Here is a 23,049-nt window from a genome sequence, read left to right on the forward strand (position 1 = left end):
ACTGTGGTCTGTGGAAACCTTTCACATGGCCTGGCCTGCTTAAAGCAGCAGGTCTCTGCTGGCTCATTTTGCACAGCTGGTATAGGGGCTGATGGAGTTCATACTCCTTCACAAAGCTGCCTGGTGGCTGCTGCCTCAGCCCTTGCCTGTGGTCCAGGAGTACGTGCTGCAATTATATATACTGTAGTGATGTAGCTTTCTTCTCAATTGATAAAGAGCAGGAAAATGATGTGCGTGCTGGGACTGGTGAAGGCATTGACTAACCATCAGCTTTGTTAATGTGCATGACCTGCCTCTGTGCAAAGTAGATTAATCACTTTTGTACCTAAACCAATTCTTGTAGCTGTATAAACTAGCCCAGACACACTACCTCTGAATTTAGGTCAAATGTTTTTCAGTGAGGCTACAGCTGAAGGAAGGGTTACAGTAAAGGTGTAACCCAAATGTGTGCCTAGGCTGACAGTGCTTGGTCATCTTGATAAATTTGACTCTCTTTACTTTAAAAAAAAGCATTTCAACTAAGAAAGCATTTGAGAACAATGAGAACGTTACCTGGGATCAATCACAGAAGAGGATTTACCAGGACAGGAAACGGTCAGAGGGAGAACGGGAATAGGAGGAGGAGCAGTTACAATGCTTTTGCTCCCCTTGTCACAGTGCAGGTAGGTGCATGTGCTTCCCTTCACATGGCATGAGAGCACCCGGGCAGCTTTGTGGCCTCTACCCAGGTCTGGAGCTACAGACAGCCTTGTTCAGTATTGGGTGAAAACCTAACTTCACAGTGGAGAGTACATTTTGGGAACCTGCTACAATGTATTTCTGGTGACAGCAAATGGGTTAATCTATAAAGTTTCTTGCATTTAAGTACAGACTTGAAATTGAGTTTGATTAGAAATAACTTCTTTTCAGGTTTGCTCATTTCTGTACCTCTACGTCACAGAATTTTCTCAGTAGAAATCTGAGCTAAAGTAGCTAACAATACATCAGCTGGAGGCTAGAAAGAGAACAGTTATGAGACAGGTACCAATACTGTATAACCAAGACAAGGGACACAACAGAGGAAACAGAAAGGAGTTTCACATCAGGCAAGAAAACAGTCCGTCAGTTTGCTCTGCATTGACAAAACGTCATTGTACTATTTCAATCTCATGATTCCTAACAGCTTCCTTGTGGAGATGAGCATAGTTGTTTCACAAGTAGAGATGATCAGTTTGATTTTCATATTTCACAGATAGGGTTCACATACCATGAGAAGATTCATAAGACCAGACAGAAGTAAAGTAGAAGTCAAAATCATATACAGGCAAAATTGTCTAAGTGCTCAAGAGGCATATAAAAGAGTCTGCTAAAAATACCAGCTTGTAATTGGTATTACTGTGAGAGGTGGATTCTCAGCCAGAAGGATGGTGACAACATAACAGTAACACAGTTAGGTTAGCACCGTATTGACTTCAGATTGTCACTCCATAATCATTGCCACATGTCTGTGTGCTTCATAGCATAAAGTTACAGATAAGTTGAACCTGGTTGCCAAGTCAGACAAATCGTGGTTAATTCTACCAAACGTGGGCAGAACTTTCTTTCCTTAGAGCAATTAATTCCATGCAGAGTTGCTTGTCCTGCTTTCTTCCACTAGACTGTAGACAGTTGCTCTTTTTGAAACCTACTTCCAAAGTTCATTATCCACAGATACTATTAAGACAGGATTTTTTTAGATTGCTTTCTAACACTACGTTTGTGAACATAGCTTCAAGTTATTCAGGAGCTTCAGATGTCTCTGGACAAGTGAAAGATTTATCTAAGAGCTGCCTCATCCATAAGGTAAAGTAAGCTGTTAACAGGGCAAAATAACTCAAGTTGGGGAAGTGAATCATTTTTTTCTGAACAGTCAGCATGGAAAGCTCCCTGTGCTCACAAATGAAATGAGTGAGCACAGGGATGAAATGAAGGAGCACAATGAAATGAGTGAAGAGTGAACTTCTAAAACTCTTCTTATTTGTGTATACAACTCATGCTAATGACACAGTCTAAGGTGCTATTGCTGATTCTTGTTACTCTTAGCCTTCTGCTAGCTAGCTGGCAGCCAGAAGGACATTGCCTGAGAAGGTTTTGACAGTCTGATCTAAAAATTTTTTCTAAAAGGTTTGTAGTTTTTTGTTGTTGTTGTTGTTTGTTTGTTTGTTTGTTTGTTTGTTTTAAACATTCTCAGCTGACGTAAATTGGCATTCTTTAGCCCTCATTGATAATAATAGAGCCTGATCAATTTGCAGCTGCTTAGCACCTGGTCCAGAGATTTGTAATTTCTAAACAGAAAGCCTCATTTATCCAGGGATCTTACTTCGGGACAGCAATACATTCTACAGATGTGTTTGCTGAGATTTCCATCAGATTTCTCTGTAATAGATATTTTATTTGCCTAACAATCGTAGTATAGCTACATGCCTCATACAGCAGCACTCAGCAAACTAGTGTGTGAGAGCAGAGCTGGTTCCTTAAGCTATATTATACCATATATGTTGTATGTGAAGATACCTTTACACTTGCATTCAGTTGATTAGTTTAACAGTTTCTAGTCTAACCTCATTTATGTTTTAATTTAAATTATCAAGCCTTTATGAATGGGAGCAAGCAAAGGGCAGTCTGATGGTTTTAGCAATTTTTGGAGCAAAAGGAATGTGACTGTAAAAAACACTGTTCCTCTATTTTCTACTTGTCTATCACTTGCCTATTTTTATTTTAAAGGAAAAGAACCCTTCAACAGGAACATAAAAGATTAGGAGGTTTCAGATTTATCAACATACTAAACAGAAAGAAAATCTATCTGGGCTTTATTTTGTTGTTATTGTCTTGTTTGGTTTCCTCTGACAAGCTGATAGTAAGTGAAAGTAAAGAGCACATTGTTTAACACTGGCCTTCAGAACTGATAACCTGAAAATCTGTGAATATCAAAAATCATAACTTATGATTGCACACCACTGGTACCTGTGTTAGCACTGTTGCATTTAGGAAGGCCTGCTGAAAATGTGGCTTCCTCTCCCCTTGCATAGCTCATCAACACTGAGAAATTCAGGGTTTTCATCTGTTTCACCATTTGAGGACAATATTTATTCTCCTTAAGCTGGCAGTGCCTTTTGGTGACCGACCTAAATTCTGTGTTCCTGCAGGGCTAACAAGTGAGAAGGAGGTATTCATGGACCAGGGAGAAAGGGATTAGGGAACAGGAAATTTGCTGAATATATGAATTTATGGTGCACTCTGCACTTCTGCATGTTTAAATATGAAAACGCAAGCAGCAAAACCAGGATTTATGAATCTCAGCCTAAATAGCTATGGAAATCTTCACAAGTCCTTACAGGAGAGGCTACACCAGAAATACTAATTTTGTCATTTCTTGGGTGAATATATTCTAGTGATGATAAACATCAGTCAGTACACACTGACATTTTAATAAGCTGAACACCATGATGATTAACACTGTGATAGTTATGATGTTTGCCCTGCTTTGGTAATCTTGTGATTTGTTGTACAGAGACAAAATACTGTACTGCAGCTATCAGGTTACATTATGTAGTTTTAAAGAAATTGGTACTGTACAATGACAAATTCATTTACTTGTGAGTGGGTTTTTTTGGTCTCCTTCAGTAATGTGTAATTAACATGCACGTGCAATTAACGGTGTGCACCATGAAGCTGAAAATCCATAGAATAAATGTTGGTTTTCCTTACCATTCTCCCAAAGATTCACTTTATGTAGGTAAAAGATAAGTCATTTATCTCAATGACTGCACCTGCATGAAATCATTCTTTGCTATCATGTGCCATTTTGCATAATTATAGCAGTTGGTATATCTAGTCCAGACTGTAAATGAATTTCTTTGCAACAGAAAATTCAGCCTGTATTTGTTAAACAGCTGGGAGGGAGGAGCAGGAGGAGGAAGAGACTTGTTGAATAAAAATAACATTGAGGATTTCTTCTGTTATCGTTGTACCAAAAAAATCAGAGCAGAATAACTAGTTTCTTAGCAGTCATAAAGATTACTCTCATACATAAAGTATAAAACTCATCCCACCACATGATTTGAGGAAGCATTTGTAACAAAATATATCTGATACACATGTACAATTCTTTACAGTAACACTGCAAACTCTCTCAAAGTATACATTAGTTTGGGTCCAGTGTTAGTCTCAAGTAAAATGATTTGCATAGGCAATAGGAAGACATATATAAACAAGATACATAGGTAAGCACGCTGGTTCTTAATCAGGCTGTTAACACCATATTTTTTTGTGTTCTCATCTATTTCTATAAGTATTACAGTATTTCATTGCAGATTTTGAGCCATCTCCTTCTCAGATGGGCATATACAAAAAAAAACAAAACACTTTTTGCAATGTGCATGTAGGACAGAACAATAGCAGGCCCAGCCCTTGTTAACTTTCAGATATCTACTTCAGCAGCATACTACACACTGGAAAAAAACAATCTGATTTCATCTTAGTCAGTAAAAGAAGCTTCTCTTCTGTCTTTAATGAAGTAATCTATTAAGGCATTTGGCCTTAATCAGAAGGTTTAGGTGCACACCGATGCTGTAATCTCTCTTACCTACAGGAATGGTCATTCCATGGATTTTGTCTGCCCAACCAGCATAATACCTCAGGGTTTTTATGACTCCTTGAAGGTCTACATAGAAAGCTTGCAAGAAAGGTTTGCCACTGTTGAGTGATTCCATAGTCTAGAGAACAAGAAAAGTCAATATATAAATACAGTAGCATTTTTAGTCTATTGTACTTCCGTATTCACTGTCCAACAGCTCTTCAATCATGACAGAAAGATTTTAGTGAAGACCAACCAGTTACTCTAGAATGACTATGATTTTTAAGCATGTGCATCCATGTGTGTCTGTGTCTGTCTGTCCTGTGTACTTGTGTGCGTGTATCCACATCCATGTAGATATGCACGTTTGCATTTTCGACCTAATAGCCACTGTGTTTGGTCCAGATATATAAACACTAAATTGTTTTAATCAGGAGCCAAGATAAAAATGCCTGTCAAACTAGGTTCTGTTATGTTAATGATAACAGCTGAAAAGGGGCTCCTTGTAACCCCGTATAAATGATTTGAAACCATAAAGAGAAGAATGGACATATCCCTCCATATAATTGATGTGAATATAAAAAAATCTCTATATGGCTGCCAAGACTCCTGCTGAGGCCTGAGATATCTATAATGTACAGCCAGTTTATTTATTGCCATCAAATAAACAAACTCTCCTCTAGGGAAGCTCATAAATTAACAGCCTGATGTCCTTATTTTTAAGTTAATATTCCTATTTTTAAAAGTATCTTATAAGCTATCCTCAGGGTTCCGTAAGATCATTTAGCAAAAAGAATGCAATAAAATGTCCTAAGATGTGGAGTAGCTTAACTGACTCTCAATAGCTGCCTAAAAGAAATCATTAAGAATGGGTGAAGTACGCCCATGTGTAACACACCAACCATCAAGTGAATTTCAATAGAGAAGAATAGAAGCCTAATTCTGTGCTGACTTAACATCCCCACGAGCAATTAATGGCATTGCCTGTGGTGCAGTTCAGTAAAGAGCTTGGCTGTGGAAATACAAATCAAATGACAAGCAGAGTAAACTTGATTTGCTGTGCACTTCCTTCTCCCTGTGGCGATTTTACAGTATACACTGGTGGTAAGATGATTTAAGTGTTGACAAAGCTGGAATTAAGATGTTCAGCAGCTTAGTTCAAAGCACTTGACATGCGGAAAACAACATTAACAATGCCACCGTTTAGATGGCTTCACATGTGAGCTAAATAGCGCAATACCCAGAATTCATGTTACCAGTTCAGTTATCAGCAAACATTACACCTGATTTTTCATTAATATCTGCACAAATCACTCAGTCTTCCGATTTTTATTTATTTTTTATAAAAGTCACAAGTTTCCATGTCAGGCATATATGTGCGTGCACATTGACACATAACCATTCATTTCTCTTGCGTCCAATTTAAAGCTCGTCATTAATTGAAAGGTTGTTGTTTTTTATGAGCTTTGGATCAGGTTAGGTCTTGAGTAGCCAGTCAGTCATCAGGCTAACTGTAGTATTCAAATATTATTCATGCTAACACATTTATGAGTTAATTTGCTCTCAGAATGTAAAACTGACAGGTGATTTGACTGTTAATTTTTGTGTGCCACTTACAGCAAGAGTTGCCCTGTCTCTTTCGACCAAGTCTGCTAGCTTATCCAAAAGATGGCCTCTTTCCGATGCATCCATTCTCCTCCAAACTGAGCCTAGAGAAAAAGCGAGGCGAGCAGCTCTCACTGCTTTGTCCGTATCAACCTGTCAAAAAGGAACAAATAACAAATGAAGGTAAATAAGATTACTAGGTTTATGAAATTTGCATTTGTACAATCTCTTAGTCACATGATGGCTTTTTGAACTGGGATTAACAAAAGAACTGTCCAGCAGTGGTAGTCTGGAACTGTTGCTATGCTACATACATATATATATATTAAAAAACACACACATATCAACATACATGTATACATATATACCAGTTCATGGGATGCATTACCTTGTCAGCTTCCTGGATCTCGCAGATCTGCTCTCCTGTTGCTGGATTATATACTGGGAATATTCTCCCACTTTCAGAATTTTGCCACTCATTATTGATAAAAATCTAGAAAAGGAGAAAAGTCATCAGTCCCCCTGCATAAACAAACAGTAAAGCATACAACAACAAACTCTGGGAAAGGCTGCAGATCCTAATACAAAAGAGCTAAAGCTTCTTTATGACTGTGAGAATTAGAGTTTTCAAGAGTTCAGGCTCAGCCCATGATGCCTTTCTGTATTCTGTGGTAGTGTCATTGTAGAAACAACGTTGAACTCTAAATAACTAGTTTGACATTAAAATTTAATTCAAGCACTGTAAGCAATAAACTAAAGAAAGAAATATTGTTATTAGAGAAAAAAGCCTTGAAACTGCTGGAGCGAAGACAAGGGTTTGGAGTAATCATTCAATACCCATCTCAGTAAGTAAACATTTGGTCATTGATACAAACCAGTCAAGACTGAATAATCTCAAACATCACCATTCTTCAATGCACAGTCAGTTGATTATGGCTACAGTGATGGTTTGCAGCACAGAATTAATGTGCTTATCTGTTTGGAGCAATGGAAATGGTTAAATTCCCTCCGTGTTGACATCATTTTAATTGTCATAGGCAAACCAAATTTGAATTTTAATGGTGATGACAACAGCTGTCTTGGCAGAGGTAATGACAAATTTAGTTACGGTAGATTTTTACTGGTGACTACGGACATACAAGTGTTCTACTGAATGACTTTCAAGAACAGGATGCAATTATTTATCAGCAAATATGAAATAAGGCACTCTAGAAAAATGACCAAGTGAAAGGTTTTCCTGGTATTCAGAGTCTTCCTGCCCTTGAAATCTTTCTAAGAGAAAGAATGAACGTGTTCACATAGTTCAGGAACCATACGGCTGCCTTGGATTTCAGCTATTGATGTTGTTTTGCTGCATGCCATGAAATACAGCTTCAAATGCTGAAGGGGAAGCCCTGACCTCACTGATATCAATGGGAATTTTGCCACTAAAGAAGACATGGTCAGAAAGTCCAAGATAAAAAGTTGCAACACCAATGAGTCTGTAAAATAAAAGATCACGATGAAGACACGGGGGTGCCCATGCATTTTAAAGAAAGTGAAGAGGCTACACACTCATATTTGCATGAGAAGCCAGAGATGCATTTGTAGAGTTTTCTGTTACGAGACATGAGCTTGTTAAGCCTACTCCAAGCCAAATGGAAGCCATGTAGTTGTGTTCTTATCAGGGCTCAGGCTTGGTGCCCCACTAACTGCACTGACATACATGTAGCTTCCGCTTCAGAGTGGACTCAAGACATGGGCAGAAGGAGCTTGTGCCTGCCTCAGAAAAACCTTGCAGATATAACAACTGCACACAGAAACTAATGATGACGTACTTTTACTTGCATGGTTACATTTCCATTGCATTTCTGTATCTGTATCTCTAACCTCAACCATTTTGCTGTATGTCCTTCTATCCATTTCAGAGTCCATCTGAAGTAAACTTATCTTCCATCTTCCCTCTACTTTTTTGTTTGTATTTTTGAAGGTAATTGAACCCAGGACCCACTGAATCATTTCCCATCTATTGCCTACTTTGAACACTGTATTTACCTTGAACCTGTTCATGTCCTTGAACTGTAAGCCCCTTGGACTATGGGCAGTGTCTTTGTGCTCATTGATTGCACAGCTTTTCAAATTGAGGTATTGGTCCCTGATAAGACCAATGGAGCTAACCCAGACAAATGAGTTTTGGAGCCAACCAGCCAAAATAAGTCAACAAAAGAATCATTGGTGTCATCTGTAGTGACTAATACCATAAGCCAAAAATCCTCCAGCGTATCACCATCATTTTTTAGATCATATGTAAGTGAAAACAAAGGAACTCAGATCTGTGACCTGCGTGGAAGAAGGATTTTTACCAACATCCTTTCTGTGGAGTTCAGTGGAGTTTACTACACAGGCATGGTAGGGGAGTACACTGAGGAGGGAGGGGAAGGGAGAAGAGCTTGCAGCTTCAGGAGCAGATGGCCAAAAGAGATGTAAAGATGTTTGTTTAAGGTTACATTATGTACATAAACACATAGGTTTCTTGTGTGATCTCTTGAAATAGATTCTTGTCTTGAAAGAATAAAACAGGTTGAGTGAAACAACCTAAGTGAAGGCAACTGCAATTTACTGCTCTTCCTATACAGAAGTGATCTGCTCTTTTTTAAAGAGATTTATAAATGTTAACTACATTCTGCTGAGATGAACACCTGATCATCAGGTTTGCCTGTACAAAGGACATGTTTAGGTTCTTGAAGTAGATTTTACCATAGAAATAAGAAATAGTGCCTTGGAATTGCACAAGAGTGTTGCAATGCAAGTTGACTGGAACTATATTTTATTGAATACTCCGTTTATCCCACAGGCTTAGAAAAAGAATAGCAATAGCAAATATTTCAGATAGGACATGGGAAAGATCTACTTGGCATAAAGTTAGAGTTGAAGGCAAGAGAAATTGCTACTGTTAATGGTTAATGTTAGTTTCTTCCTGTTCCACTTTCTATAAACAAGGTATTGCCTATACAAGCTCATTACTGTAAACTGAGCACATTTAAATTGGCAGTAAAATCAGAGTATTTACTCTAGTGCACATATAAAGTACCTAGTCCCATGTTTTGGAATGGTTTCAAGTCTTGAAATCCAGCAGCTGGCGGCTTTACAAGCAAAACCTTACACTTAAATAATTCACTTTTGAAAGTTTTAGGTGTTCTGTGTCAGGTAGTACCATTCAGCAGATATTCCTACCACCAAGACTTAGATTCTTTTGCAATAAATTTGCATTCACAGGGGCTTTTATAACTCTTCCAGCACTACTGGCTCCAATGGCTGTTGATTAAACATATATATCCTGTACATTTAATCTGACTTTCATTATGGCCACTTCGTAAAAATGCCATGAAATGGACAAGCGATGACACATTGCAAGAACAAGGAATCCCTGCAAAGCCTCAAATTGTTTTTTTTCCTCCCTTATTTATAGTGACCGTGGTAAAGGCTAACTCTAAATCAGAGAGAATATTTGACAGCAAATGTTCCTATCTATGGATTATATATAACCCATCCAAAACACCAGATGAAAAAAGGATAACCCCAGAAAAAAGAAGGGCTTGCTTCCATGTAAATCATGCTACAAATTGGACAACACCCAGTGAGTTCATTGTTCAACCTCAATTGTGAAGGCTATTCACATTTACTATTCCCCTGGAATCAATGTTAATTAAGGCTGACTGGGGCTATAAATCAGCCTTTGGTTTTTACAACTTAATTCAGCATTAAGCATATATATGTAAATAAAAGGTAACTGATTAACCACTTGAGTTTTCCAGGAGTTACTGAGGTAATTTGTTTTTGTTTGAGTCCTAGTGTTACCTTTTGTGGTTTGCAGTAGGGAAAAGAAAAAGTGTATAGTATGTCATGTATTTGCTATGCGGTATTGTGAGTAGTTAAATAATCTGGCCTGTTGGGTGCTATCAACAAAACTTTGCCAAAATGGAAAGGGAAGAAGGAAACGCTTGAAAACTTTTGGAACACAGGAACATGGAGTTTGCCATCTCCTCTCAGAAGAGCCAATAACTGCAGTAATGTCCAACCAGTAAGAGAAAAGGCAACCCTTCTGCTTTGTTGAGGTGTCCCCGTCAGCACAGGCATTTGGCTAAGAACAAACCCAACAGGCAGAACAGACGCTGCCTCCTGTAAATGAGGAATCTGGATGTAGCTGGTGTCCAGTAGTCTAGAGAGGAAGGTAACCACTGTTTCTTCACCAGCAATGCAGCCTGAGGCACCCTGCAAGACAGAGCAGTAGCTGGGGTAGTGGATGGGTGGGTGTGTATGTGCACAGGATGGGCAAGCCTAGCAGGCAGGTACCTCACAGCACAACAGGTAACCCATCCTAAAGGTATCTTGGTAATTTCTGTTCCCCTCCAAATGAAAGGTAGAGAGGATGTGGCTTTTCCTAAAAGAACAGGCACTGTCTCCCAGGCTCTAATAACCTCTTCCTCATACGCATATGCCTTACATAGACTTTTTGGTATTTAGAACTTTGCAAGATAATGGTGCCACCACGTAATTGCTACATTCAAATTCTGCCCATGGTTACTTATATACAGCCACTACTGATTCCTTTAAGAGATGCACTTGACTAACCAAGGAAGCATTCTGGCTCATCATATAGGGTACATGACTGTTCAGAGCTTACGAGATACCGTAACATACAAACCTGTGTACAAAGGAAAAAGAACATTTAGAATTACCATGTAGAAATTCAAGTTACTTGAGACTCTGATGAAATGTAGTTGGAAGGAAATCATATACTGTACTTTGAGTAAGACCTGCATTTAAAAAGCACTGGGCATTGAATTCAATAGCATTGTTGTACGATCATCATCTTTGAAATCAAGCCGTGAGTAGGTGTCTTTAGTTTAAAGCAAAGCAAATAAAGCTTTGCAAATAAGCAAATACAGTATCTTGTATAAGTAGCCATCTGAGCCAGTTGGCTTGCTAATGGTTAGCAACTTAGTGTTCATTTCAAACTATGGAGGTAATTCATTTCTAAATAGGAGTGATAAACAGTCAAAGAGAAAGGGATTTGTACAAAACATCTGCAATGCCGTAGTAGCAAAATTTACAGCAGGGAGGAAATATGCAGGATTTTATGTTTTCATCACTATTTACCACTGAGGAAGTACAATACAACAATCATTTCGTGTGTGTGTATAAATACAGAATTAAAATGCAGCACAGAAATAATACCACCTTTACAGCTCTTAGCTTGGTTTTCTGGCACTACAAATTCCATCTTATATTCACCCAGGGGCTAGCCCTGGATTTGGAAAGGGGGGGCTGATTCTTAAATTCATTGAGGAGTCCTGCTTGCTCTCTTTTTTTGTATCATCTCTAACAACATAGGAAAAAAAAAAAGTAATTTGGGTTACTTTAAGTCAGAAGAGCAATCAACACAGGTGGCAACAATGTAACTTTTCATTTCCTTCCTTGAAAATATTCTCAAATGATGTGCAAATGAAATGATGATCTGCATTCTTAATTTGATATTGCTTAGTGATGATGTCACCAGACATTTTCTTCAGACTCTCCAGCTGTATAAGTAAGAACTGCAGCCAGTGGACAGACAGTGGCCTAGCCTTCAGCTCTTTAGAGGTGGAATTATTTTCCCATGAATTTAATAAACAATGTTTTTGTACTGTTGCAGCTCCAGAAATGTTTTTTTGGTACAGGAAGAAGATTTTAACATCCAAATAATAATGGCTTCCCACAGGAGATATGGTTCTGGATGAATGGAGGAATGAATGGGAATTTCCTAACTCAATTGATTTAGTAGCTGGTTATAGTTTCATTCCATCAAAGATCTTTTTTTCATATGTGGCTTCCTCCTTAGAGAGCCTTTGACATTAAATCTGCGAGGATGGGGGAGGGGGCATCAGATGCCAAAGTACTTTATAAAAGAATCACAGCTGTTCAGCCTTCAGCATCTTCTCATAGCTGGAGGCATTAAAAAATACATATAAAGGCTTTTTTTTGTGTGTGTGTGTGATGGGGTGGGGGACATACAACCATTTTAGAGGCATGCAAAAAATCCAGCAGCAGCATTTCCCTTGGTAAATACTTCATAACATCACAGATACCGGGCACCTGTGCCTCAGTCTGGTCAGGAAATTTCATATCCTTTCCCATCACAGCAATTTCATTTCCTCTCCTTTGGAAACAATTCAGGAGCCCTAATGATTAGTACAATTGCAAGGGAATGAAGTAGAAGGGATTGCCAATCAGAGGTGCAGATTGTTTATTTTCTCAGGCTTTGTTTTCCTCCACTTTTATGGCTGTCTTGATACAACAAATCTCTTACTTTCTAGCCAGAGCATTTTGTGGGGCACTCTTGGGATTGACTGGAAACCAACAGCTGGCTACAGAACCAGCAAAACCTGGTTTATAAACAGGCATTAGGAAAGCAAAAGCCAACTGAAGCAGACTGACTGAGGACTGGTCAGCAATTGAATAGCAGCAGTGCTCTGTTTAGAAGGGGATCGTTCAGGTCAACAGTAGGACTGAGATGCTCTTTGCCATGCAGTTCACAAATTGGACTTGGAAGCCAGCCCTTCCCAAATGTGTCAGTGCTGAGTCCTGCTTCGTAAGGCAGTCAGCACGCGAGCCTTTCATCGGGCAGTGCCAAAGACTGCATCACTTCCCTGCTTATATTAAGGCTTACTCTGGCTTGAGCACACAACCACAAATGGTTATCATGGTTTGCATTTCAGTTACCACAGAGTAATATCGCTCCTGCAATAGTGACCCAGGCTTTGGTTCTTGTAATGAGATACTGTTCAAATGTAGAGGAATTATAATTATTTTGAGAGGAGTAACAGTGAACTATACATGAATAACAATGACCTTTGCACTAAGTTTAATTCTGGCAAGCACTCTGCTATGGCTATAGCTGGTTTTCAGCTATTAAAGGTCCAATCCGTTCCTCATTAATCTACAGGAAACCTCCAACTGGTTACAGTGGGAGCTGGATCAAGCAACAGCAACAGCCTGCAGAGGGGTGTTTATACTCAGAGACAAAGCTATTTCACTGGAGACTTGACACCCACTCCAGAGCCTGTAAGGTCTGCAAAGGCCAAACAAAACCAGAACAGACTGATTTTTATTCTTCTTTGCCCGTTTCTGTTTCTTTGCTGACATTCTAGTTCATCGTGGCTCCTTCCCTCTCTCTACCTCACCTGCCCTCAAAAGAGAGCTCTTTTCTAAAACTGTGTGTATTTGGGGATTTGTCATGATTGTATCTTTTAACTCATTTGGTGCCCGGAGTCAGAAGGACCATGCAATAGCCTCTACACATGGTCTGCTATAAATGAAGGTTTCCTTCATAAACTGAAGCTAGAAATTTCACTTAAGAAAGTCTAAAATTCAGAGTGTACTGAGATGCCTGGAGAACTTTAAACATTTACAAACATACTACAGCAGGAGGATCAAAAAAGCAGAAGTGGACAGGAAACACAAAAGCAAACGAGGCTGCTCTGGTTTCACTGTCAGTGCAGAGGTATTTTGCAGTGTGGCAGAATTATGTCTATGCAACCTGAGTCCTGTGCCCTGGGTGCATGTCTGGATGAGAAGATGGGGTGTTCATCTTCTCTGGATATAACTTCCAAGTAACAATGCCTGAGCCAAGCCTACTGAAATCAGTCCTTGACAAACAGTCCTTGACATCAGCAGAGTTTGGATCAGAAGCTGAGTATTTAAAATAGGTGACTGCATCAAGCTCAAGACATTTCAGCATGTGTAAATGAACTCAGACACAAAGCTGGAGGATTCGTATGGTCTAGCACCTGATGGTGACACTTGCTGTGGAAGTTCTGGCTCTTTGCTGTCCCTGCGGGGCAGGAGGAGAGGGAGGCATTCCCCAAGGACTGCAATTGTTGCGCTGGCCCGCTAATCCAGACATCTTGTTTAGGTGCTTAAGGACAAATAGGCAGGTGCCCCCAGCCACTCACAGTTGGTGTATGTTTTGGGAACGGTATGCTAGGAACCGGGTGTGAGTGGGAGGAGAAATGTGGGGCAATGCAGGTTCACTGTGCAGCAAATGGAATCAGAAAAGGCTCGAAACTTCCTGTCAGTCTGCTGTGAAAGTGGAATGTAACATGATTTTTTTTTTTCTCCTCTGTGTCCCAAGTCCCTCACACCAAATGTTTGATCTGCCTATCTTCCTGCCTTAATTAGTCTTCTGTCTTTCTGGGAGTTGAGTCTGTTCTTTTGCAAATGGCAGCACATCAGACAGGGGAAACCTGTCATGTTTGTTTTCTAAGCTGTAGGGGGCACCCATTTGAAAAAGACTCATGGCTTATCTAAACGTTTTTGTTTGTATGATTTTGAATTAGGAAGTTTGAGTAATTAGTTGAGGAGATTAAATAAGTCTTTACAACATGCAGTAGCATGCTTACTTGGCTTTTCTTTTTTTTTTTTTTTCTTTCCCCATAAGTATGTCCTGCACAAAACTCAGGCTACCAAAGAGTGATGATATCCTTTTCTATTTTAGTTTCTCACTGTGCCACACTGATGTAGCATCCATTATTTCAATTTAGTCTCATTGAAGGGACTACTTTGCATCCGGTTGTTTGAGAAAATTAGCCTAAAGAGAAGAAACTTCAGATTGTATTTTTTGTTGAACTATACCCACCACAAACATTTCATTCATTTTGGCTGTCTTCTTAAGACTTGTGGGAAGAAAAAAAAAAAAAAAAAACACAAAACAAACAAAACCACAAAACACAGCCCTATTTACAGCACATAAAGACTGTAAGTAAAGTAATTTTTACTTTTCAAAGTAACTTCAAAGTAATTTTTTTTTTCCTTTTTCAGTTAAGGAAGAATTTTTTGTACTGTTAGTAGCAAAATACAGAAGCAATTACAGTTTCCTGTAGCTCAGGTAATATTTTATGCATTCCTAAGAAACTAAGCTCCCAAGCTTCACTCATCCTTTCACTTGTGGGGTTTTCCTTAATTGCTGAAGAAAAACATATACTGTCTTGCTCTGTGCTGTATCAGATTTATTTTTTTTTTCCTGAAGATAAGATGCCTAAAAAATTGTATATGCTCTGGTTTTCTACTGATAACAAAGAAAAGCCATCACTGAACAACATGGGTAAGGATGGTGGTGCTTTTATGCAGTATATGATATTTGGTGGCACTTACTGCAACTTAAAAATGAAATAATGAAAGATTTCTACAAATCCATTAAACCAGGAGAGAAGGGGAGGGAGTATTTGTTTACAGAATCAATTATTGAGCTGTCACTGGACTTTAATGAAGTTGTGACTATTAAGAACTTGATCCTGGAAACCCTTCCACAAGCACTCGTTTAAGACTGTGGGAATGAGGGGTTTGTATAAACAAGGTTAATATTAGTCTGTAGTATTCCTGTGTTTTGCATTGTTTGTGCATTGCAGGTGTTGTGTGCTCACTATGTGCAACATAAAACAAGGCAATCTTTTTATTTGTACATGGGAGACGTTCTGCCATTTAAAAGAATGTAGCAGATTATTTCTAGGTAACTGTTTGCCTTTAAATGCTCATCACCAAAGAACAAGGTCTCAGAAATCAGCTATGCTGTGTAAATATATACTCCTCCTAGGATTTCACACTATAGGCAACACAGAAAAATACAACGGACAAATACTTTTCAACCTAAAAGCTCCATCTGAGAAAATTACCTTACACATGAGAAATTGCTGGAATGTCAACTTCATTTGCAGTGGCCCCTTATGGCCTGATCACCCTCCCTGGCACGATAAATCACTGGCAAGATCCTTACCTTAACACGTTTGATCTCAGCTCAGCAAGACTTGGTTTTGATGTGAAGAACTCCAGATCTGTTAGGTCAGAGACAAATAGCAGAGCCACTGACCTGCAAAGTGCTAACTCTATATTAGACCCAAGTGAGCAGCCATAAGCTCCTGGTAAGTTTGCCTTCACTTGTACTTTGCATCCTGAATATTTTCAAATACTACTGTTAGAATGCTTTGTTAAATGATGCCAATGACATTTCCTTTCATGTCATTCTGCACATACAGAATCCACAAAAAGTCAAACAAACAAATAACTAAGCACTATGAGAAGCATTGTCTTGGATAACCTGCGCTTCAGGCTACATGAAATCAAACTCTGTACTCATCAATGTATTTGGTTTACATAAATGGTTTGCAGTGTCCCTTTTCTGTCTAAACCATGTTTACCAATAGGTATCATAAATAACTGTATTTACTACTGCACTCGTTGAGGTGATTGTAAGTGCCTGGATGCACGTCTGTACATATAACTTCAAATTACTCCTAAAAGAATAAAAATCTGTCTTGTGAAGTTTGTGTTCAAGTCTAAACTTTCACAAAGACCAGATGTTGCTCAAGTCTTGCAGCCTCAGTTTGAAACTATTCCTTATTATCCTGGTTAAACAGTCACTTATCTCAAGGATAGTGAGCAGGAGTGTTAGTCTACCAGAAAATTGGATGTTCTTAATGGGCTTTTGGGGGAGAATAGCTTTGCATCATCAGCATTAAGTTAAATCACATTAAGTACCTACTTACAACACAGGGATTACCACTTATGACATCTCTGGTGAAAGCCTTTAAAACAAATTGTTGTGTTTGTTAGAAGAAGCTGTGAGATAACAATTCCCAGAAGTCTGATTTATAAACCTTTTTGCTCTTCAAGAAGATGCAAAGGAACACTACACCTCTCCTCTTATTCAATACTGCAATGAAATCTCTCAGGCTGTAAATTCTTTTCAATAAAAAGACTTGGGAAATCTTGATTTATTTACTGGAGGATATTCCTCTGGAGAGAAGCAGCCTTTAACTAGATTCCTTTGCTTCAGAGTTCAGTTCTTATTTCTTCTGCAGTTCTTTCTGCTGATTAGACACTGACTTTACACATACAGAACTGGAATAGGCCGTTCTACTTTTTATTATTCATAAGACTGATTGGAGAGAACCGGGCTTAAGCTGTCAAAGTATCCTGCTGTGCTTGGGTACCTGACAAATTTACACCCTAAAGTACACTGTGGTGCTAAGACTAAAATGGGATGTGTCCTTACAGTCCCAAGCAAATAAACCACTTCAGGGTGTAGCAAAATAATGCCAGTATTTAATAGAGTTTCACATTTTTATATATGGTTGGAAAGCTATTCCATATAGAAATGTAGGCCTGCATGAAAAATGAAATCTACTTATCTTTAAATAGAAGCAGACCAGTAACTCTGAGCATGTAAATTAAAAACACGACCCTCACCTTTTGCCAAACATGAAGCATTAAAAACATGGACTAAGGCAAAAACAAAGTCTAACTACACAGAGATTTCCTTAAATGAGCAAAGTAAGTTATAAGTCTTGTCAATAAAAAGTCTTCCTTAAAAACAACGTTCATATACATAGTTCTGAGATTTTTTTTCCCCATTTCCTTTAAAATTTGTGGTTCTCTTCTCCTTTCGAACCAAATTCCCTTTTTCTCTGCTGGAGCCCCTTGTAATGATACCAGAATGTGGGCAAATCTCATTAGTCTCCCTGCTGTTTACAAGACAGGATTTATGCTCAGTGTAGTGAACACAATGACACATGGCTAAAAACCACCATCAGGACTTAAACCTGAGATATTTTTCACCCAGACATTGCAAATACTGTTGGCATGTACAGGTACGAAAAACAGTATTAATGACTGCAAACATAAGTCACCCAGCTTTCTGTAAAGAGTATACCAATAACTAGCAATTTGTTAAAGGTTAATTTCATGCAACCTCTGGCAGTTATCTGGTATAAGATATGTCACCAATTCAATCCATTAAGTAATAACTAAATTCTCATGGGACCTAGCTGAAGTCAAATGTTGTTATTCCAGGTTCACTGCTTTTAGTCTCCCTGAAGACCATTTAGGCAAACAGCTGGAAGAGCTGACTACAGAGGTTCCCAGTCACAGGGAATCACTCTAGGAAAGCAAGTAAAGGCTTCTAACCAGGAAATAAGTTATCAAGGATTGGTCCTAATGCTCCCTCAAGGAGAGAAATGAAATGAGTCTGAGCAAGAGCATGAGCACACTTGTGTTTCAGCTAGAAGAATCCAAACATTAAAAGCCATTGTCTTGGCCGATGGCAGGGAGAGCTATGCTGTACCAATTGCTGGGCAGCTTCTGCATGTGGCTCACGATTGTCATCTAAATAGCAGGGCCTGCCTTCTTTCTCTGTGTTGAAGTGCTTTACTGCAACAAAACCTGTGAGAAGAAATTAATCCGATGCAACAACCTGGTCTTCCAGTGTTTTTTCCACATTGCACTGATGGAAATCCTTCTCCTAAGAGGAAAGTACAGAAGGAAGCAATGCTGCAAGCTTCACCTCAAGTCATAATGCAGATTTTCTAGCAAGGACGACTCTGCCTCCCAGATAACACTCAAGGGAATGACGAGAGACAACAACTGATACAGCCAGTGCTCCGAGTGACACAGAAAGAGAGCAAAGAGCATGAAGAGATCTTTTTGTCAATATTGTGTGTACATACATAGGTGAGTGCAGAGAAAAGAGCATAATAATTGTATACGTGTAAACACTGCCTCTGAAATTCACCTGTATTTCCATTTCCCCAGAATAGTGCACAGAGAAAAAGAGGTTTTTCTGTTCTAGTAGTCTGGCTGGTTTAGCAAGAGATCCTGCCTCTGCCACTGACCTACTGTCTCAGATGGTCATGGTTACACTCCCACAATTTTAAACTCCCCCATCCGTGAAGAAACTTTGTCACCAGTTTTACAGTGAGACTGAATCAATTCATGCTTTCTAAAAGCTTTGATGGAAAGAGATGAATATTAACGTTTGCAGTTGTGTGATGCTAGCTAAAAATGTCTTTACTAATGTAAGAAATGGACTTTAAAATTGCTCTCGAAGGGCTGGAACACCAAGACGAGGTCATCAGCAGCACAGCTAGCACATTTAGTGTTAATTTAATATCACAGATTCAGAGGACAAGTGAAAAAACAGAGCTTGATTATCACCTCTTAGGACAACAGCATCCCAGAGACATCACAAAAGACAGAAGAGGCCGTTAGGTAGATGTAGTAAAGAAAGTGTGGTAAAGACAGAGAAGAAAACCAACAAAACATCAACACTGATAGAAAATGTGAAAGCTTAGCCAGATGTCATGAAAAAAACCTGTGCATGTTTCTCAAGGTCTGTGCAGGCCATTCTGGTACAAGACTGCTGCAACCATATGTCACAACCAAAGAAACTGGAGAAAATAAAATAAACCTCCTGATTTGGAAAGGCAGATGGTAATTTCTTGATAGTTTCTAACTACTCAAAAATAAACTACTTCTGTTACAACCAAAAAGACACATGAGTAAATGTAAAAAGTGTATGTTATGGTATACTGGTAAGTTTTGAAAATACTCACTGGAATGAGGACAATGCTTTTATTATGCCTGGATGCAAAGAACATTTAAAATAAACTCCAAATAAGTTTCAAATAACAAAATTGTTCTTAAAAAAATAATTCTATGCATCCAACTGTCAGTTACATAAATGCTTCCTCATATGACTTTGACAGTGTAAAGAAGTATTAAAGCTAGTTTAAATGTAATTTCTATTTTAAGGACTTTTAACACTGGCAGAGTGGTAAATGAGAATGAGGTGCAATGTCATGGGAAGTGCTTTAGTGGTTAGGCTGAAAAGACTTTACAGGGTTTTTCAACTAACTAGATCACAATTTTCATCTAGGTCATCTTACAGTTATGAAATAAAAGCACAAGTGCCAATAAACCGGCATAAGAAACCTAAGTGTGAAAATGGGTGGTCTGGACTGTATCACAGAGAGGAAAAAGAAATAGCCTTTTTTGAACATAAGGGGATGCGAATTATCAGAGACATACCACGATTTCTAGCTATAAACTTAGGCAGAGAGGACAAGTCAGGCTCTGTAGAGGGGGGATTAGCTCTGTATGCAAGGATTTCCATGGATATTCTATGGAACAGAAATATTTGGGAGCCAGAGACACAACATACATCCATGGATGTAGAGGCAGCATAGGTCGTGAAGTATAACAGCAGGAGCCAATACTGACTTCTGGATTAGAACAACTGAAGGGACGCTGAAGTGGAAAAAGAACAGGAAGGCAATAAAAGATGAGTGCAACAGTAACTGTATGTTAGGTCAGTGAGAGCTGCATTGAGAGTGTCTAGTGGGCATACAGTTCTCTATATCCTAATCTAAACAACATTTGACATTGTCCTGTCAAGGACTAAAAATTGTGTCTGAACTCCTGAGAAATGGTTACCACATAAATAATTTCAGCTTCATTGCAGGAGAGAAACACATGAAGAAGCCCTACTGTCTGGGATACTAAACTTCAAGAAGGGGAGGTTTTTTTAAAGGAAGTAACTTAGAAACTCCCTGCTTGAAGCTAGGAAATTAAAATCCATAGAATCAGCATGGAGGCTTAAGAATGTGAAAGAGTCAAAGATTTGCATTCCCAAGACTAAAAGTGGGAAGCAGAAGCAAGAAAATAAATGGGGTGGCTAAGCAGAAAGATACCAGAGGAAATGCAGGCCAAAAGAAAGACAGAAAGAAAGTGCTAACTTTAAAAGGCTGCAAAGCACAAACTGGAAATGAAAAATTGTTACTAAATATACTGAAGAAAAATATACAAAAAAGATAACACAAATTAAACAGCCAAGAGAAGACTACATTTAACAAATAAGTAAATTCAGTCTGTGGGAGAGCAGCTGGATTTTTAGAACAACCTGGTTATGAAAGGTAAAAGAAAGGAGACTGAAAATATTTCCAGAAATTGCTGCTCATTTGGAGTGTCCTAATTTGGCTATTCGTAGCCAAATATAATACGTATACCATCTATACGTAGATGATTATTCTGGCTGGAATTTGATGAGTTGTATGGCCAAGGGAAGATAAGCAGAACCACGAGTTTGTACACAGATGACAGGTAAAATACTTGTTCTGGGAATGCATCTTTACTAAAAATCTAACAACAACAATACACCGAAGACGATGCTCAAGATCAGGGTACTTCAGTCTCAAGTGTGCTGCAGAGTCAAATTTCAGTTCCTTAAAGAAATCCCAAATGCCAATTCATCTCAATTCTTCCACTTTACAAGGCTAAGGCATCAGGAATTGCATGAAAGCCACCAAAGATATCCCAGGGTGATGGTGATGGTGTATTAAGTGGTGTTCTTCCCACTGAAGCATGAGAGAGCAATGCTACAGCACAGACCTGAGAGGTCCTTCTGTGTGCAGAGGCCCTATTTCAGATGAAACACAGACCATCAGACCTGACCGTGTCTAATCACTTGAAGCCACATTTAAGGCTAGCTGACCTATTCACATGAGGATAGGATTAGCTTCTATATGACTGTCAAATAACACCTCCATTTACCTGAAAAACAAGTAAATAGTTCTGCTTTGGAAATAAATCAGTTTCACTTTAGAGTGCAGCCTTTGCCTGTGTAAATATGTGTGTTTAAATTTCAATAAGGAAAGGCACTTATAAGAACTAGAGTCAAAATGGAGGGGTTTTGTGTAATCATTGCTAGATGACCAAAGCACAACATGAGGATAGTGTCTTCCTGGCATCCTGCTTCCATCTGAGGCCGCAGCCTATTCTTCCATGCACCACTTCCTATGTCTTTTCAACTGTCCAAATGAATTTTTGTAACTCACTTCTTTTAAATTGGGGGCATATTGGAAATCCACATGGAAATTAGCAAAGTATATCCTTTCTGTAACCACAACACCTGCTGTTGGCCTCTGCACAGCTGTGCCACCGGCTTCCCTTTAGGTTCTGGGTACAATTCAAAGTATTGATTACCCACGAATCCCTCACAGATGAAGGTCTATATATTTGAGCGGTCAGCGCAGTCCGTGTGTTTTAACCTCCAGCTGTGGTCAACTGAGATTGAACTGACCTTAAAAATTTTCACATGGGTCACAGAATTTGATGTAGATAGTTCTCTGCTCTGAAATGTTTTCCCACTTCAGTCCAGCAAAGCTGGAATGCATTGTGTTTCAAGTCATAAGGTAAAAATCTAATTCACTAGGCTCTCTGGGAGAGGAACTGATTTCAAGTGAACGAGAACTGAGTCCTTTTTTTTTCTTTTGACAGTTGGAGCAATGATATTGCCCAACACTTTGATGTGGCTTCCTGTATCATACTTCTCATAATGAAACGTTCCTATATTTAAAGCTTAGTTACACTGTATAACTTAAAATTGATGTGTCACGTTTACATCGTGGAGGTAGATTTCTGTTAAAAGTAACAGACAATGCTGGTTGGTAGAAATATGTTTTTAGACAAACTCTGAAACACAGAACTTGTGTTTTGGAAACAAACAAACAAACAAACACCAACTGCAAATACATGTATGCAGTCCAAACAGGAATTCATCAATTCGTTTAAATAATAATAAAAGTAATGAATGATTGGGTCCTTAGATGGCAATAATTTTTAAACCTCATCTTTCTTTATGTATATATACATATATATGTTTGGTAATAAGTCTTCACATAGCTATTTATGTGCTTATTTGTGTTTGAATAGGGATGCTAGCACTTGTCTGAGGATTCCTCAGCAGAATCCTCAGAAATCTTGGACAAAACGATAACTTTCTGAACATTTTTCATATCTATAAACATAAACATACTTATGTTTACATTTACATAGCTTCCTTAAAATGCTGTCTCTGTGTAAATCCATTTTATAAATGCATTTCTTTCCGATGAACTAAAGCTGATGTTTTGGTTACTTGTTTCAGAGAGTAAGTTCTACTCTTTAAAAAAAAAAAAAAAAAAAGATAAAAAGTTGTGTTTTTTAGAAATTGAGAGAATCAA

The 23,049-nt window shown here is 38.6% G+C and overlaps 1 protein-coding gene across 2 annotated transcripts in view; it reads right to left on the reverse strand.

The window, feature by feature from the left end:
• ALDH1A2 (aldehyde dehydrogenase 1 family member A2) overlaps nucleotides 1–23,049 on the reverse strand; it is a gene marked incomplete at its 5' end in the record, with an annotated part of 54,594 nt that overhangs the window by 24,771 nt on the left and 6,774 nt on the right. For both annotated transcript variants that reach the window (XM_084293091.1, XM_084293092.1), the window contains 3 exons: nucleotides 4,604–4,733; nucleotides 6,212–6,352; nucleotides 6,588–6,692. In XM_084293091.1, coding sequence (XP_084149217.1) covers nucleotides 4,604–4,733; nucleotides 6,212–6,352; nucleotides 6,588–6,692 — 376 coding nt within the window. The remainder of the gene's footprint in view (nucleotides 1–4,603; nucleotides 4,734–6,211; nucleotides 6,353–6,587; nucleotides 6,693–23,049) is intronic.

This window comes from Netta rufina (genome assembly GCF_964035555.1).
Source record: "Netta rufina genome assembly, chromosome: 11".
NCBI lineage: Eukaryota > Metazoa > Chordata > Aves > Anseriformes > Anatidae > Netta > Netta rufina.